The sequence below is a fragment of the Vespa crabro genome, chromosome 24 (assembly GCF_910589235.1).
Source record: "Vespa crabro chromosome 24, iyVesCrab1.2, whole genome shotgun sequence".
Taxonomy (NCBI): Eukaryota; Metazoa; Arthropoda; class Insecta; order Hymenoptera; family Vespidae; genus Vespa; species Vespa crabro.
The window spans coordinates 3,543,419-3,560,580 of NC_060978.1; the positions used below are offsets into that span (position 1 = coordinate 3,543,419).

The 17,162-nt window shown below is 42.4% G+C and overlaps 2 protein-coding genes and 1 long non-coding RNA gene across 9 annotated transcripts in view; 2 read left to right on the forward strand and 1 right to left on the reverse strand.

The window, feature by feature from the left end:
- The window catches only part of LOC124432151 (mediator of RNA polymerase II transcription subunit 20), a 62,502-nt gene that overhangs the window by 4,326 nt on the left and 41,014 nt on the right, over positions 1–17,162 (reverse strand). The window lies entirely within an intron of this gene.
- On the forward strand, positions 845–4,022 carry LOC124432152. Its single transcript, XR_006944200.1, has 2 exons — positions 845–1,302; positions 1,367–4,022. It is a non-coding gene; the product is annotated as an uncharacterized LOC124432152 (long non-coding RNA).
- LOC124432150 (facilitated trehalose transporter Tret1-2 homolog) overlaps positions 5,142–17,162 on the forward strand; it is a 51,874-nt gene continuing 39,853 nt past the window's right edge. Inside the window, exons 1-3 of one of the 6 annotated variants that reach the window (XM_046980777.1) lie at positions 5,142–6,494; positions 6,897–7,026; positions 10,155–10,828. In XM_046980777.1, the coding sequence (XP_046836733.1) occupies positions 10,805–10,828 (24 nt within the window). In that variant the 5' untranslated portion in view covers positions 5,142–6,494; positions 6,897–7,026; positions 10,155–10,804. Of the gene's footprint in view, positions 7,027–10,154; positions 10,829–17,162 lie in introns of those variants that run through there. The other 5 variants (XM_046980779.1, XM_046980780.1, XM_046980778.1 and 2 more) reach the window with 5 other exon arrangements.

Here is a 17,162-nt window from a genome sequence, read left to right on the forward strand (position 1 = left end):
CTCTCTCTCTCTCTCTCTGTTTTCTTTCGCGCGAAGCGGCACGAATAGATTTTCAAAAGTATCGTAAAAGCGTGCGAAATGAAATACGTAAATCGTGTATGCTCGGACGGTTGAAATTTTCTTTATGAGCGCGCGATGGAAATGCCGGGAGCATATTTTTATCGAGAATTATTTGGATAAAAAACATCGACGTACATCTGGTGCATATTGCGATTTCGCTGGTTGCGCATGGACGTTCCAAAACGTATTGGAATGAAATCACTGTATTGGATTTAATTATTAGCTGATATCCAGGGATAATTATCGATGTGCTTTTTTACCAGTAGGTATTATAGTAGATATAGTATATCACTTTATTAAAATTAAAAAAGAAATTAACGAAAATAGATTTTTTTTTAATATTCTTTTTTTTTTTATTGTAGGTAAAATAATCAATATCGAAAGACGGGAGTGGCGAATAATTGAGCATTATGTTAATACGAAAAGAAATATGTATATCGGACAGATTGAGGTATACAGAGCTCGTACGGATCCAGATATATCATCTGCCCCATGCATGTATCTATGAGTATAGATCAAATCAGGATGCTGTTGATGTGTATCGCGAAAGGTTTAACGCGCAATTCCCCGAAATATATGACGTGCGAAATTCTCTGAATATTCATAATTCGCTGGCTATTCTCTCTCTCTCTCTCTTAGTCCGTACTTCGTCCACATAATAGCGGCGGGCTTATACAGTTTCCGCTCTGACCGATGCACCATGAATTATTTACGCGTCGCTGTTATAACCGGCTGTCCTCGCGGCCACGTAGAACGACAAAATTTCTTAATTGCGGCTCGCGTCGCGTGCGCGTACGCAGTAATTTTCGATCTCTCGGTAGCATTATTTATAGCTCATCGACAAGTTTAATAATTAACTTTTCATAATTATAGATTAATCCGAGTGCGGCTCCACATGAAGGTGGACGGGAAACGAGTAGCGCATCGCAAGTAGTTCGAAACTAATTGCAATTGGCGATAAATCGTGGAAATTGCATTCTCCGACGCGAACCGATTGCATCTTGTTCGGCCGCTTGCTTCGATAAAAAGTATATCCCAGTAATGTAAATCGTGACTTTTGATAAACGAAATAACGAGATTATCGGTCGGCAGAGCTCCTACAAAAGGTTCTTTCACCACGTGTGAAAAGGAAATAATTAAAAGAGTGGGAGAAAAGCAAAATCGTCCGTTCGCCGTTGGATCCAGTCGATGGATCCAGCCGAATAAGCGATATACCTATATCGTCTTTAACGGCTATAAGAGGTAGGTATCCATTTGCGCACGCAATTCGCTCGCTTTGACCTGTTTTCGCGCGTTCGCTCCACAGAAAACAACGAGGCTACATAAGCTCTTACCCTGGATGAGTACGAATTAACGAAGGCCCTCTGATTATTAACTCCGACCCTCTTTCATCTTCTCTCGCAACTCATCCTCCCTCAAGCGCCCCTCGAAGGATGGACAAGGCACGGAGATGAGGCACGGACGAGGCGGCGGCTTTCCCGGGCCGATCTGGCCCGGTAGATACACCAGCGATTTACACCAACGATCGTACGGCCCTGTGACGCGCCGCATGCCGCATACCGCATTGTCTGCATCGCACGTATGCGCCGTTCTCTGTTACACGGATGCGCTCTCGTGCGGAGGCCGGCGCAAACGCTGCGAAAGCACCAGAATCTATCTCGCGCGTCTCACTTTCGAGAGGGAGGTCACCGAGCAATTATACATTAGAGGAGCGCATCGAGTCGAAATAAATAACATTGTGGTCCACCTCTAATTTCGTCTAGAATCGTTTCGGTTGCACTTTGTCCGCTCGTTTGTCCGCTCGTTAGGCAGCTTGCCTTTCGAGTTTGCGCGACTTAACCGAATATCCCTGGCAAATTCGAATTCGTTCGAATCGACGGAATCGTTTTCGACGATTAATTAAATCATCGCAATTTCCTATGTAAATATTATTTCACTTTATCTTTTTCTTATCTGCGTCTTCGATGCAGCTACGCAAGCTCCTTAAAAAGAAGAGAAAAGGAAAGAAGGACAAAGAAAAAAAAAAAAAAAGAAAAAAAGGGACAAAACAAAAAAGAAAAGAAAATAAAACCCTTCCGAGGTTTCGCCCATCAGTCGTTCTTCCCGGGCTAATTTGAAAGGGTTCGTGAGTTCACCTGATAAAATTAAAAACGCATATCCTCTATTCTGTTTCTCTATTGAACCGTATACCTCGTTCAATATAAAAGAGAAGATGGATGTACGGCCGATTTTCCTTTTTTCTATTTCTCGTTCTCATTTATTGCGAACGGACGCCAATGCCCGATAGGACGCAATATTCTCCTTTTATCAAGCATGTCCACGCTTCGGCCCATTAATTACGACTCGCCCCCGACGGCGACACCGACTCGTCGAGATTGCACCTGTTTTTGTCCGATGAGAAGTATATCCACCGAGCCCGACGCAATTTCGTTTCGTGCCACGCGCTACCGTATCACCGCGTAGAACAACTGCTGGTCTATACCAGCTGTATATCTGCCATAGTGAAATGTCATTAATGAAGCGTCAGCGTACCATAAATCGACCGTAATTTTCATTCTCTATCAGCTTCGAATAAATTAAGAGGATTTCAATTTCTCTATACGCTTGATCTAGCTCGGAGAATATTGAATAACGAACGAGAGACGTTTATAGGAAAACACCGAGAAATTTTAAAGAAAGAGTCCTATTCTTTCTCTCTTCCTCTCCAAATGGAAAGATCTTTTCGAAGAAGAAGAAGAATAAAAAGGTCTTCTCTCAATTCTCGAAAAGTATCTCGCCCTCGCTGTCTCCTTTTCCCTTATTTCTAACCGAACTGACGTTTCTATCGACGTGCAGCGGTAATAACTTCAGTTTCCGATGATGACGGCCGATCGATCAAAGTGTCGTCTCTTGTATTCGTTCGATTTCCGGGCCGAAGAACAATCGTGGCGTGCAAACGCGACCTTACCGTACCTACGGCCTTTCCATGTTAATTTCAATTTCATAGGAATACGCGAACGACGATCGATAACGGGACGAAATGTAAAATTGAATCTGGCCATTGGAAAAGAGAAAAAAAAAAAACAAAAAGAAAAATAAAGTAATAACGTTTACGGCGACAGCTTGTCGAGGTTATTTAATATTTTCGTCACTTACATTGTAAGACTTCGAATCATCTGTCAGAGAAATCAAGAGAGGCACACTTGGAAGATTCAAAGACCTTCCTCGTTACGGGGCTTCTTAACGTGGCATTGTTCTACACACGATGTTGATTCGACCCCTTTTTATTATCCTCGTGTCGCTCCAGAAATGAATATGAGCGTCGCATGCCATGTATTTTAATCGTCGCAAAAGAACATCTTTTTTCTTTTCTCTTACTCCCTTTTTTCTAACGCGAAACTCCATTGATGTTAACGACAATTACAACGTCAGAAATCGATAATAAATCGATCAATGGCCGCGTGAGATAATGATTTAGCGAACATATCATAATAGAATAAGGTCGATAAAGAGAAGGTGTTATTATTCGATCGTTTTCCTATTCGACGAGATTTGCAATCGCTTTATTAAAAGTACCAGCTGTTGCCAATCCGCTAACGCTATCTTCGTCGCGAAAGTTTATAAACTCGGTATCTCTTATTCTTTAAGAAGAGAAATATGCGGATAAGGGAAGACGTTTCGATCGTACGAACGACGATGACTTTTCGACAAATTATTATGGATAGTACTAAGGGGTGCAGTCGGATCGTCGCGCTCGCTTATTCAAGAAGACCGTCCCGACCATAATCGACCGTCTTCTTTTATAGGCGGAACGTGCCAAACGGGTCTCCATAATCGCGACAAATTGAAATTTGATATACATGCGATCAATCGATGAGAAATAATGCGAGACGAATTTTCAATTCGTTTCCTCATCGAATCGATGATCTTCGAGAGATAAAAGAAAAGAAAGGCAAAATAAAAAAATGATGTGATCACGAGAAGTCGTGATAATTTTTACTTTTCTTATTCCCCACACGACCATGACACTTTGGAAATCGTCAAATTCTATTCTATTTGGTCGGACCCCTGCTATTTGAAAACTTGCTCCAATCACGATGAGGAGGATCTGGCGGGAGACCCAACATTGGGTTGGTCCTTATTGTCGAGCAATTTATTTTCCATTCAGGTAAGGATCGAGGGGCGAGAGAGAGAGAGAGAGAGAGAGAGAGAGAGAGAGAGAGAGAGAGAAATTAAAAAATCGGAGTGTGCTCGAGTCACAGCATCCCTCGCCTCAAAGAACCGTCTTTTATCGGGGTAAAATTCCATCTCTGTCAAAGGTTAACCACAGAAACCGAACGGATTCTCGCTTAATCCCACTCCTCGAGCGATCATCCCGGTAATTATTCTAGAGTTCAAATCGTTCTTTAGAAAGGATCAAATTCTATTGGCAAAATTAGGTGTAGCTAGAAAATTTGATTCTTTTACTTCTTCTTCTTCTTCTATAATATATAAGGAAACAAGGGCGGTAAAGACTCTATTAAAGAAGAAAAAGATTCTAAAAAGAAGAAAAAAAAAGAGCAAAACAAAAAGAAAGTTACTTCACGTAACTCGTGCAACTAACCTACGTTAAGGGTAGAACTTTAGGTCACGATTCGTATAACACTTTTTCTCTTTCTCTCTCCCTCCTTTATTGTTGGCAGCAGCTGGAAGAGAAAGAGAGAGATGCGTAGACGTGCATCCAGCTTTGGCAGGTGTGTTTGCGCGCGCGCGCCCACCAAGAAGAAACAGAGGAGAGAGAGAGAGAGAGAGAGGTAGATAGAGACAAGGTTCGAAGGACAGAAGGAACCGAGGGTTAGAGACACGCGCGCGAGCGCTCTCCAAACGATCCATCTAATATATTTCCCTCTTCGTCTCGCTCGTAGAGACGCGAGAGAGACAGAGATAGATATAGATGGATAGACAGAGAGAGAGAGAGAGAGAGAGAGAGAGAGAGAGAGAGAGAGAGATCCGTAGGGAGGACGGGACAGAGCTTTGCGCAGGGGGTTTTCGTGCGCGATGCCACCAGCCAACCGACGCTAGTATCTAGGGGGGTTGTTCTCTCCCTCTCAGTTGGCCGCGATTCAGCGACCGGTCTATGCGTCCCGATCGCGACGGGTAGACGCGGAGCCGGCGAGAGATAACTAACGCGTAAACTCTAAAGGGAAACTTTCTCTCTTCTTTTTTTTTCCCTCGTTTTCCATTATTTACCTCTTTCTGACTCTGTTCTTAGGATTCCTTCTGTTTTTTTCTTTTTTACGTTTGAGAAAGAGAGAGAGAGAGAGAGAGAGAGAGAGAGAGAGAGAGAGAGAGAGAGAGAGAGAGAGAGAAGTTTACTGTCATCGCACCGACATCAGGGATTTGTTTAGTGTCGAGGATGCTTTCGAAGGAGAAAATAGAAAAGTTTCGTCAAAGGAATAATACGTTCTTTACGACTATCTTCCTGTTATAGAAAAGATAGAAGAAACATCATGTTTTTTCTTTCGTAAAACGTTTATGCTTTAACGGCGAAACCGGCAAAGCTATTTTAACGAGTATCCGATGTAAAAATGCTAATCTCGTTGCGCTTGAGAGGAAGAGAATCTTGAAAGGATGTATCGAAGACACATTATCAGCAGAATGTTCATGGGAGTTCAAGGCTTACCGATTTGGTGACAAAAAAGAATAAAGCGCGAGGTGGAAAAGGAGGTGTGTCTTTTTTCGAAAGATAAAAATTGGAAGGAATAATTATTAAAAAGTAATCGGCGACCCTTTTACGACTCTGTCGAGTCAATAAGAATCGGTGAGATTTTGAAAGAAAATTGAAACTCACATGCGGGTTATGAACTTTATGGAAGGTCAAACTTCATGAATCTTACAGGAAGAATATTTGCATGAAAGATTCGATTTGTCGAAGTTGCGATACTCGATAGGGTCATCGGCTTTGAAGTTTCATCGAATTTGGCACGGTCTCTCGAATGCGTAAGAACGCGCATGGACGAAGGGAAACGAGTGGACAAGTTTTTAAAGCGAGGAAGAAGTAGAAGAAGGGGAAGAAGGAAGTTTAAGAGGAAAGTAAGCAGAGGAGCGAAGGGAAAAGCGTCTTTTTACCGGACTCCTCTATCCCTATCGGTAGAGGACTGGAAAGGTGTTTTCGATTTCAACGGTCGTGTGCAAGAGGGAGAGCGTGTAAAAAAATAAGATGCTCGACGAAAGAAGATAAAACGAAAGTAAAAAACTAGGCGCGTGAATACGAGCGTCGATCGATCCGCTTCGGACGTCTTCCTTCGATGCTTGTTTACATTGAAAGCGCGCTTTTCTTGCCCCGAGGCCGTAGATATGTACCTATTTATGTACATACGCAGCGAGATTGCAATTAATGTCAGCAGAATTCTCGTCTCGTCGTTTTTATGCATTCCAGAAAGCTAGGCTATCTCTTTCCAAGCAGAGAAGCCAATGTACGTCGCGATACGTATATTATTTGCGTGATATAATAAAAAAGAGAGAAAAAGACTTTGGATTTATATTTTGTTTTGTTTTGTTTTTTTCTTCTTTTCTGTTTTTTTCTTTTCTATTTTTTTTTTCGGTGACCATTTTACCGATTCAATTTCTACGATCGTTACGTACATATACATTTTTTGTACGTCGCAGTGCAAATATATAATCATCGATTGAATCTCTTAAGAATGATCGATGGAAATGGAGAATACGTTTAGCGTATTAAGATCGAGGATTACGTGGGACCATCATTTTTCCAATAGGACTCGTCGTGTTTGATTAGAATCTATGGGTTTCCTCGCTCGCGAAGAAAAAGGAAAAGAAAGAGGAAAATTCATTTAGCTAAAGTCACAACTTTTCAGATTTCAACGAGCGATCTTGTTGCTTCGCGAATGGAAAAACGAGCGATGTCTTCGATTCGAATACATTAAAGCATGATGGATTGAGGTACCGAGAAGATGATTACGGAATAAATCGAAGATTAAATAAAATGTAAGTAGAGCGAGAGAGAGAGAGAGAGAGAGGGATGTAATCAAGAAGAATCGTGATGTGGAACCGTGAATGTAACCGTGGACGTTATTATTATTTAATCGAGAGAATATCGGAAGCACAAACAAGATGATATTTATAAAAGGAAGGATACTTTTATCTCTCCGTTTGATATCCATTATCGATGAACGTCGCGCCTTGAGAGAATTTTTTTTTCTTTTTTATACTCGTCAGTGTCAACGTCGTTTTGTAACTTGGACACGTAGGAACTAACTCGCCGATCGACAGAATTTATTTCGAGCGATTTAACGCTCTCTCGTAGGAAAGGTTATTAACCGAGATGGAAAAGTCAGGAGTATCAGGAAAAAGTGCGAAGAGTACGTCTGCGTCGCACAATCACCTTTTCCCGGCTCTACAACTCCCGGCACCTCCTCGTTTCACGTTCCACGGTCGATCGATAAATTTAATCTGCACTCGAGTAGACTATCCTCCCCCCCTCTCTCATTCTCTATTTGCATCACGCGCGTCCGCAAATCTTCGCTTCGCCATCCTTCGTTTTCATTCGAAGACAATTGCCACGATTAAAATGCTTCGATTCTTGCTTCGGACGTTCGTCCAAACTGTCTAATGTTTTTAATATTCCCTATACAATTCGTTAATTTAATCGAAGGGATGATGCAAGAAAAAAAAACTGTAAAGAAGAGGTGCGAGATTTCATTCGAAAAATGGAAGCGTACGCGTTGACGTTCGTACGGAATATCGTGTCCCTTTAAGGGGGTCACTTGTGAAAGCGTACAAATAGATGCAAGAGGAAGAACAATAATGCCTGGTAATTCTCACGTCAGACAGGATGCGAGAGAGAGAGAGAGAGAGAGAGAGAGAAAGAGAGAAGGAAAGGAAGAGGGTTGCTAGCTTGCACGCAATATCAACATTTTTGAGATTTAGTGGACTCTACAGACTGAATGAATACGAGAATTTTACCCTTTTCCTTTTTTCTTTTTTTTTTTTCCAAACAAAGTCGCGAAACGTTCTATTTTTGTGTTCATCAAATTTGAGAGGAAGAGAGAGAGAGATAAAAAGAGATATCTTCCTCCTCTTTCTTCGTTTTCCCCGTAAGAAAGTGAGCGAGAGGCTTAAAGGCACACTCGTTCCCCACGAGGGAAGATCAAAACTTTTTACTCCGGCGACGTCTCATAATTTATTCTCGCGCGAACGACAGGGACACTTTGTAGAAGCTGCCACCGTACGTAAAAGCAAACCTTCGGTCGATCCTCTCTCTCTCTCTCTCTCTCTGTCTTTCATTTTCCCCTCTATTCTAGGCCATTACAAATCCCGCAAACAAGCCGAGACAAATTATCCTTCTTCCGAAACCCCTTTTCTTACGTTCTACTTTCTCTCGTTGATTACTTCTACGAGCTAATTTTTATTTCTACTTTCCCCCCCCCCTCTCTCTCTCTCTCTCTCTCTCTCTCTCTTCCTTTTTCCGACGCGGAAATGAAAAAACATTGAATCCGGTTGAACGATGGAGATTCGTCGCGGAGAGTAAACGTATTCTTTGATATTAATGGTCAGCTGCCCGTATACACACAGCTACTCGTACACAGTCGATGGTCTCGTGAAAAATGCGCGTGCCTCCTACGCGTTCTCGGTCTGTACTTCGTGTGATTTAATGACCGGCCGTCGACGTCGCAAAAGGGGGATTCGAGAGAAGTGCATTCGCAACGTCTCCTTTCGATACACCAACTTACCTATGTACATACATACATACATACATAGATATATATGTATATATATCGCTTGCTCTTTCTTTTTCTCGTTTTGAAACAATTCGAAAGACGAAACGTTAATTCGTCATGATAATTAGGAGAAATTCGATCGAATTAATGGCCGTGCAGCTGGCTCGCGCGTGAGTTATCACCGACTGCCAAGTATAGCGAGTTAGACTTCGTGACCCGATATCGGCAACCGGAACGGCTCCCGATATTGGCAGCACCTCGAATCTCCTCGAAACGAAGAACAATAGAAGCATACTCTCTCTCTCTCTCTCTCTCTCTCTCTTCCCTACTTTCAACGTTTTCGACGCAAAGATACCTTCCTCCTCCTCCTCTTTTTCTTCTACTTATCGAGAAATCCTTATTTCACGAAGAAAATCTTTTTGCGAGAGGCATTCCTCCGGAGGACTCTCTCTTAGTTTTTCATCAAATAGATAACGACGACGATCGTGCAACACCACCCGGTATATCCACCGGTCTATTCGCTTTGAGTCTTCGAGTATTCGTATGCTCGAATGAGAAAGGGAGAGAGGCGGAGAGAGACAGAGAGAGAGAGAGAGAGAGAGCAGAGGTTGAATTTTTGCACAGTCGACGGAGCGAAGTGACGTTCGTATCGTCGTCGCTGCTAATGGACGGCTACGTTTTTATAAGCAAGGCTAAAAGCTCCGGACCATAAAAGTGACGTTTTGCATGCACGCTGTTTATTCTTGTACACTGTTCCGCCCGTAACGCACCCACCCACCCACGATAAACTTCGAGAAGGAGAAAGAGAATGAGAAAGAGAGGCAAGTCATGTTCGAGAAACGTACGTACGAGAATTGTTCAGGGACATCGATTAGCGAATAGTTAAACCGTAGATTTGTCGATCGGCGGGTATATTTATGGTGGCCGTCGATGCGAACCAGAGTAAAATATTCCTGTTAATAGATCGTTGGATATGACGAATTTTAACGCGGGTTACGCGTCGTGTACTACACGATCGTTAACGCGCAAACTGCCGATAAAATTCGAGGGAGATATTTTTTTCTCGGCCAACGTGCCACGAGGTATGGTATAGATGGTACGTACGATAAATTTCTCGGTCTCCGGTTTAAGGGTTATAGCGTTATTTATCCTTGACGCGACATTAATTAATATTACCTTTGATCTGCAAATATTTGAATTTTTCTTCTTTCTTTCTTTTTTCCTTTTCTTCTAACTAGTACCTATCTAACTTATTTATTAAATGTATATTAGGCGAGTACGAGTTCTTTGACGTTGTCAGAAGCATTCGAAAGTAATCGCGCATTCGCGGTTCCACGAACGTATCGAATCTTTATCCAGAATGATATCCTAAAATGCGAAGAGGTCTTTTCGCAGGGACGTTTTATCGGATCTCCGATGAAACGAAGGTTTCGAAGCTCTTCGGTGGTGGCTGAGAGAAAAAAAAATGAAGAGAGAGAGAGAGAAAGAGAGCTTCGTTGGGAGAGAACGAAAGGCCGGGATGCGTGAGAAACGGCCGTGACTGAAGGCGACAATAATCGAAAGGCTAGAGTTAAGTGCAACTTTGACAATAAATAACCAAGGCTGATACTAGAAGGAAAAAGGGGATAATACTGCCAACGTCGTTGCCTATGGATCCTGACGTCTACATGGCGTTGTGACTATGTGCGTATACACCTACGTAAATCGCAAAGCTCTTGGCGACGATAAAGAAGCACGAGATTCCTCGGTCGAAAACCGGCCGGTGCTATAACTATCCGCAGTAATGCACAATTTCGTCCTGGCGAAGAACTTCAACAGGCGAATCGACAGCAACGACCGACGAAGACAATTCTAGAGAATTCGCGTTAGAGAAAGAAAACAAAAACAAAAAGAAAAAAAAAAAAAAAGAAAAAAAAAAAGAAAACAGGAAAAAAGTAATAGTTATCCGAGGAAAATGTTCCAAGGTGTCGTCAAGAAAATTCGTGCGAACCTTTGTACGGATTTTTAGACGCGCAACCAAGAGAGATTGTCCGGAATAAGAAGAGATGTCACTGAATCACAAATATTACGTGAGTATCGCCCGTCAAAATTCCAACGACGATGTGTCTCTTATCCCGTTTATTCGTTTCCCTTTGAAAACGTTCGTTATTATACCAGTCATCTAGCGATAGTATTATCGGGAGAAGAAAGAAAAGGATTGACATTCCAAGATAATTTTTTTTGGCATGACTCGAGGAAAAAATATCGGAATGGAATTGAGGAGCATCGCACCGACTGGAATAATATTTTACTTTCGCGAAAAAGAGTATCTTAAAAATGTTTTTCTTGGTATACGGAGTAAATCGCGGATTGATAGCGGCACTGTTATTTTCATCTCTGTGTAAGCAAAACTTTTTAGTTACGATACCCTCGCCCCCCCCCCTCTCTCTCTTTCGAGGGGAGTACTTGTCGTCGAGCGCTCGGCCAACTTTAAAGTCGGTTAGTGGGTTGAAACCATCCCGAAAGTGAAAGATAAACGTTAAAGTAGAATTTAACGGAAAACATGATCATCGTCACGACGGATAGTCTTTGACGTCCGACGATTTCGAAACTTTATACGATGAAACGAGACGTCGGTAAATTATTGTTTTTCCATTTATCATCTTTAGTGATTTTAACGAACTTTTCAACTCGCTCGTAGTATTAAAATAATTGTTATACAACTTCGAAAGAACCAAGCCTCTTTATCGTTCCTTCCATCTTGTAACGCTCCAAAGAAAAGTATTCTAATGATTCTCAATTAATTCTTAGATCAGGTTTCGCCGATGTGCTTCATCGAATACGAATCGAACTTTTCGATTCTACGAAGGCAGAGTTAATAAAAATCTCGAGGAACGAGGAAATATAGTCGAACGTCGAACCTACGTCCACCACGTTTTAAGCGACAAATTTGAATCTCTTGGTAGGGTTATTGTTCGCAGTATCCGAAGCCGGAACATAATGGATAAGCGCGCACGGACGACCTCACGAGGCAAGCAAGATATCGACCGTGTCGTGATTTGAACGGGTCTTGTTCTCTCTCTCTCTCTCTCTCTCTCTCTCTCTCTCTTCTGCGTCTATCCATCTCCTTCTCCCTAACCCTATTCTATGCAGGGTGCAAAGAGCGTTGCAGCTTACGTCTTCAAAATTATAAAAGATGTCAAAGACGTTCGGTACTTTGAGCTACTATCATTACTCGTAGTAGCGATTTGTATATTTGTTGCGATACATGAATTACTTATTTAATTACTGATTTAGCTTATCAATTTTACCGTTCATTTTACATCGCGCAAAACGCGTTGTAGCTCTTGGACGCAAACATTCCGTCCGTTTTTCCTTAGAAAAAAAGAAAAGAAAAGGGAAAAAAAGCAGCAGTTGTACATAAATAAATTCTAACTATTAACAGACTCGTTACTCTGTAGAAAAAAATCTCTATTTCTCATAACTTTGAAGATCGAAGCCTACAACGAATATAATTTTTCATCGTGTATATGTGCCTACAACCGGATCCAAGGAGTTAAAGGGGATCGCATGACGTATCCCTATGGACTAACTATCGACGTTCTGTTAGTTACATCGATATTATTTATTGCAACAACTCGAGCGTAACCGACTTGCGTGGAAATCTAAGCCGTTATCGCGAGTCCGAGCGTGAAAGAGTACGGAACCGTTCGGAGGACTCGTTTCGTTTTCTTTACTTCGAACCTGTCTCCTCTCCTTGCTATCGATCGGTAAAGTAAAATGAAAGAAACACAAAAAAAAAGAACAAAAAGAAAGAAAAAAAGAAACCAGAAAGAAAATTTTTCAACGTTTATCGATCAAAGATTTCGTATACTCAATCATATCCTGTCGTGCATATACTAGAAAGCCCTATCTCATCGTAGGATTGATATCTTTGTCGGATTCATCACGTGCGCTACAGACGTTTTACGCACACGTGCAAGCCAGGTCCCTAAACGAATGTAGCGCGCCATTTCGAAAGTGCCCATTTGCTCTTTGCTCGAGAATCTCGAAGACGTCCAAACCATTTTCTCTATTCGTAGAGGCTCGCCCACGTAAAGTCTTGGACCACCGGCAAACGCGTAGTCAGTCATTTTAAAAGAAAACTTCGAGGAACGCCTATCCGACGCCTATCCGACGTCTATCCGACGGCTATCCGTCGATATTCCTGTCGAAGTTACGAACGATCGAAAGCTTTCAACTCGCGAGTCTGCGATCCATCGAACGACGTTCGATCGATATACGAGTTATGTTAGGTAATTAATTAAACTACGTTTCAATATCGATGTGCTTTTAGACTGCACACGATTTTCACACTTTATTCCCTTTCAACGGACAAAGGATTATAATAGAACATTTGTTAAAGCGAGAGGAAATTCCGCTAATTTTTTTTTCTTCACTCGGAAAATACAATAATACGATAGAATTACACGAATATAGAAATATTTTTATTTCCTGAAAAAATCGATGTAATTGGGCGCGTTTATTTGCTCGAAGTAAAACGATTATGCCGAACGACCGTTTTAATATCAAAGGCATTATCGATCATCGCGAGAGATTCCATTTCTATTGTACGTAGTAAAAGCGCATGTTGCGCATCGTTGCTCGATCGCGAGCGAGAGAGAGAGAGAGAGAGAGAGAGAGAGAGAGAGAGTTTAAGTACTTTGAACTTGTACGATATCGATGGAAACATTTGAAAGGGGTCGAAAAGTTTTCTTCGAATTCGAGGAAGACCGATTTCGATTATTCGTAACGCTATTAAGGAAATAAGTATAAGTGGTATACTTCTCGAGATATTCCCCACCGCGTTTCTCTTGTAAAAGAGGTCACGTTGGGAGTTTGCGCTAGGAAAGAGTCGCAGAATTTTAACGGAGCTACACGTTCCCGCATCGAAATAACGATCGTCCGAAATGGCCACTTTTAGTTTAAAAGACGCGAGGGTTGTTCTCACGACGATGGAAAAGCTCGGCTTTTCTTCCAAAAGGTATTACCGTATAGTGCTGCGGTGCCTAAATTTTCGAGGATGGTTGGATCTGTAGCGTCTCCAAGGATTTCAATACGATTCGTTTCTTCTTAGGGAATTGATTCTCTTCAACGAATATGCGAGACCTTTCGAACGTAGATTTTTTTCTTTCTTCCGTATCGAAGAACTCTTTTCAAAATCTCTTTTCGCCAATTTCCTTTCAAAATTATCAAATGTAAAAAGAACAATACCCACGCAGTGTCGTCCTATTCGAGATCATTGAAACGTTATCCCTCTATTTGAATCCCTTAAATCTTATTGTTCTTAAAATATACGGATCGAAATAAAAACAATAGCGTTGTATATTGTATTCTGAAGGAAGGTTTGAATTTGGCGGGAACGCATAGAGCGTAGAAATGGCGGGGGTGTACTGGCGGCGAAGCGAAGGAGAAGAAGGCTCGTACTGCCAAAACCCGCGACCCAGATACCGATCGACCCACCGACACACACACACACACACACACACACAGAAACACACGCGGAGACTACCTGGGAGAAAGAAAGAGGGTTTGGAAGGGATATCTGAGAGCGAGCGAGCGGGCGCGCGCGCGCGCTCGAGAGACAGAGAGAGAATATCTGTATTTCGGTAGAGCTGCGCGTCTCTCTTACCTCTTCTCTCTCCCCCTCACTAGAGCGTTCCTCCTCGCCAACCACCGCACGAGAGGATGGTGGTGCGCCTCAACGAATGGGTGCAAACTGCACTCTCGTGTCTCCTTGCACATCCCTTGCTCGGCTGCGAGCGCGAGCACACATGCAGAAGAGAGGAGCAGCGGATAGGGGTGTAACCGCGCGCGTAACCACAGGCTCGTAGCCGTGGGCTCGGCTGGTGCACGAGTAAGAGTAGACGGAGAGGAGATAGAGGAAGGGAGATAGCACGCTTACTTTCCTTTCCTAGCTTGTGCCTCGATCCATTTTACTCCGAGTAAAGTGCACTTAAACGCTCGGCGCCAGCGGACCGCCGTCCGAGGAGAGGAAACTCTTTTCTCCCCCTCGACGTGCTCCCAACAAGAGGATGCGCTTCCGAGGAAGCTCAAGTTGGACGAGTCAAGAGGGATGCGTTTACGGTTTCTTCACCTTTATTAAGAAATTGCCTCTTAACCGTTTTCTCCTTTTATATTCTTTTACCCTTTCCTTCTCCTCCATTCTCTCTATCTCTCGTAATATATTATCTTTTCGCATCTATCGAAACGAAGAAAAGCGAAACGGAGGACAGACGAACGAGGAGGAGCGTGGAAAATATCTTTAATCAGCCGTCATGGTAAACTTAACCCTTACAAGTTTGTGGGACAATCCGTTTATGCATATTACTGTTCCAAAGGTAGCACTGGGTTATAGGACTTCGTGTCTCATAAAATTTAATGCCGTTACGACAAAGTTCAAGATTACGTGTCGAGGCGAGACCACCTATAACACATAACTAAGAGCATTATCGCAGTTACTACCGGAGAGTCCAAATCTCGGATAAATGATCCGTCAAAGTCAATCTCCTGATCTCTCATAATACTTTTCACGTTCGTAAAAGATAAAGGAGAATCATAAGCGAGTATTTTGCGGAGACGAAATGTCGCCCTTTCCAAAGAAAGATCTTTCATGTTCGATGTATCGAACAAAGTTATCAGAAGTTATCGTAAGATAAAAGTTTTCGATCGAATATACCGAATATCATTCGGTATTCCCGTTATTCGGTGCGAATCAACCCTTGCGCCCGGGTTCAGAGCCTAAAGTGGCAACAGCGGGGATGGGTATGCAGTTTGGAAATGTGCGGCCTTTACGGAGAAAACGATCCGTCGGCATAGGTTTTGCGACAGGCGGGAACCGCAAACACGGAATTCCGGTGCAACGAAATCGCTGACGCGATTGGTCAACGTGCCAAGAGTACCTTGGCGCTGGGTCAGTGTTGTCGAGCATCGAGGTTATCGTTCCCACGAAAATATGGGAAACGTTTCTTCTACCTTTTATCACAATTCCTGCGACAACGATTTCGGTTTATCAACGAAAATGAGAAACGTCGCGTTCGACGTCCTACCTTGCAATCTCTTCAATCGGTACATTTTTTAAAACTTGCACGCCGAGGAGAAACGTGATGGGCTTGAAATGGGAACGGGCGACGATTCGAACGAGTAGTTACGAACGTTATTTCGTCTTAACGATCGATCGATAGCGAGTACTCTCTTAAGCGATCATTCAGCGAGAAAGAAGGAAATCGTGGATTGGCTAAGGTGCCAAGATTCAGAGTAGCTGGCTTAGAACGTCTAGTGGCTTGCTCCCGTTAACGTTTCGACGACGACGACGACGACGACGAAGAGGAAAAGAAGAGAATAAAAGGAACCAAGGACGATAGGAAAAAGTTCAAGACTCTTTCGCCTCCGTCCCTACTTTTTAAATCCCGTTGAAAACAAAGTTCTAGATCGGATTCGATAATATTATATTTTCCCTATAGTTCGATCGCGATAATTTATTTATCTTTTTCCTTAGTTATTTAGAACGTTAAGAAAACGACGTTGGTTCTGCAATAGATCTTCTTATCGTTCGAATGAAGAATCGTAGCAACATTATCGGGTTTGGTAGTTTAATTGAAAGAAACTCGATATCATCTATCGTCCCTAATTAAGATTAATGACCACCGGCTTCGAATGCACGATAATAGGGAGAAAGCGGCTTCGAATTTATTCATAATTTTCTAATGTCAGGAGATAAATAAGCAAGCGTATAACGCACAGCTTGAAAGATATATCGTCGTCTCGTTCGTATTAACGGAGCGGTCGACGGCGATAGCTAAGTTTATCTTGTAAACGAATTCGATGAAGATATCGTTGCGCGGGCGAAAGTGCTAGATGATAATTAATAAGAGAGAGAGAGAGAGAGAGAGAGGGAGAGAGACTTTTCCTTCGTTAAGAGACCAAACTCGGGCAAGAGATTTTCTAGCTATCTGAAATGAAAAAGCAAACGACTCGAATACAATTGGACCGTTGCAAGAATAACCGACGCTCGCTATTATTTATCTTCCAATAAATCGGCACGATAGAAATTGCGAATCGATCAACGTTTGCAGCTGAAACATGTCCTTTCTATTTAAAATCGTTAAGATCCAGTATATATAATAGAGAAAAAAGATATTGTCGATCGCAAATATAATCGGATTTATAGGGTATATCAAAGTTCTAAACGTTGAAAATTCTATAAGTAAAAGTCGTTTTATAGAGCCGATCTCCAACTTCCCTATGGAATTAACTGGATTAAGACAAGTGAGGAAAAGGAGGAGGAGGAGGAGGAGGAGGAGGAGGAGGAGGAGGAGGAGGAGGAGAGGCAACCACTCGTTATCGTTTCTGCCGTCTCTCGGAGAGCGCTGAATTTCTGAGATC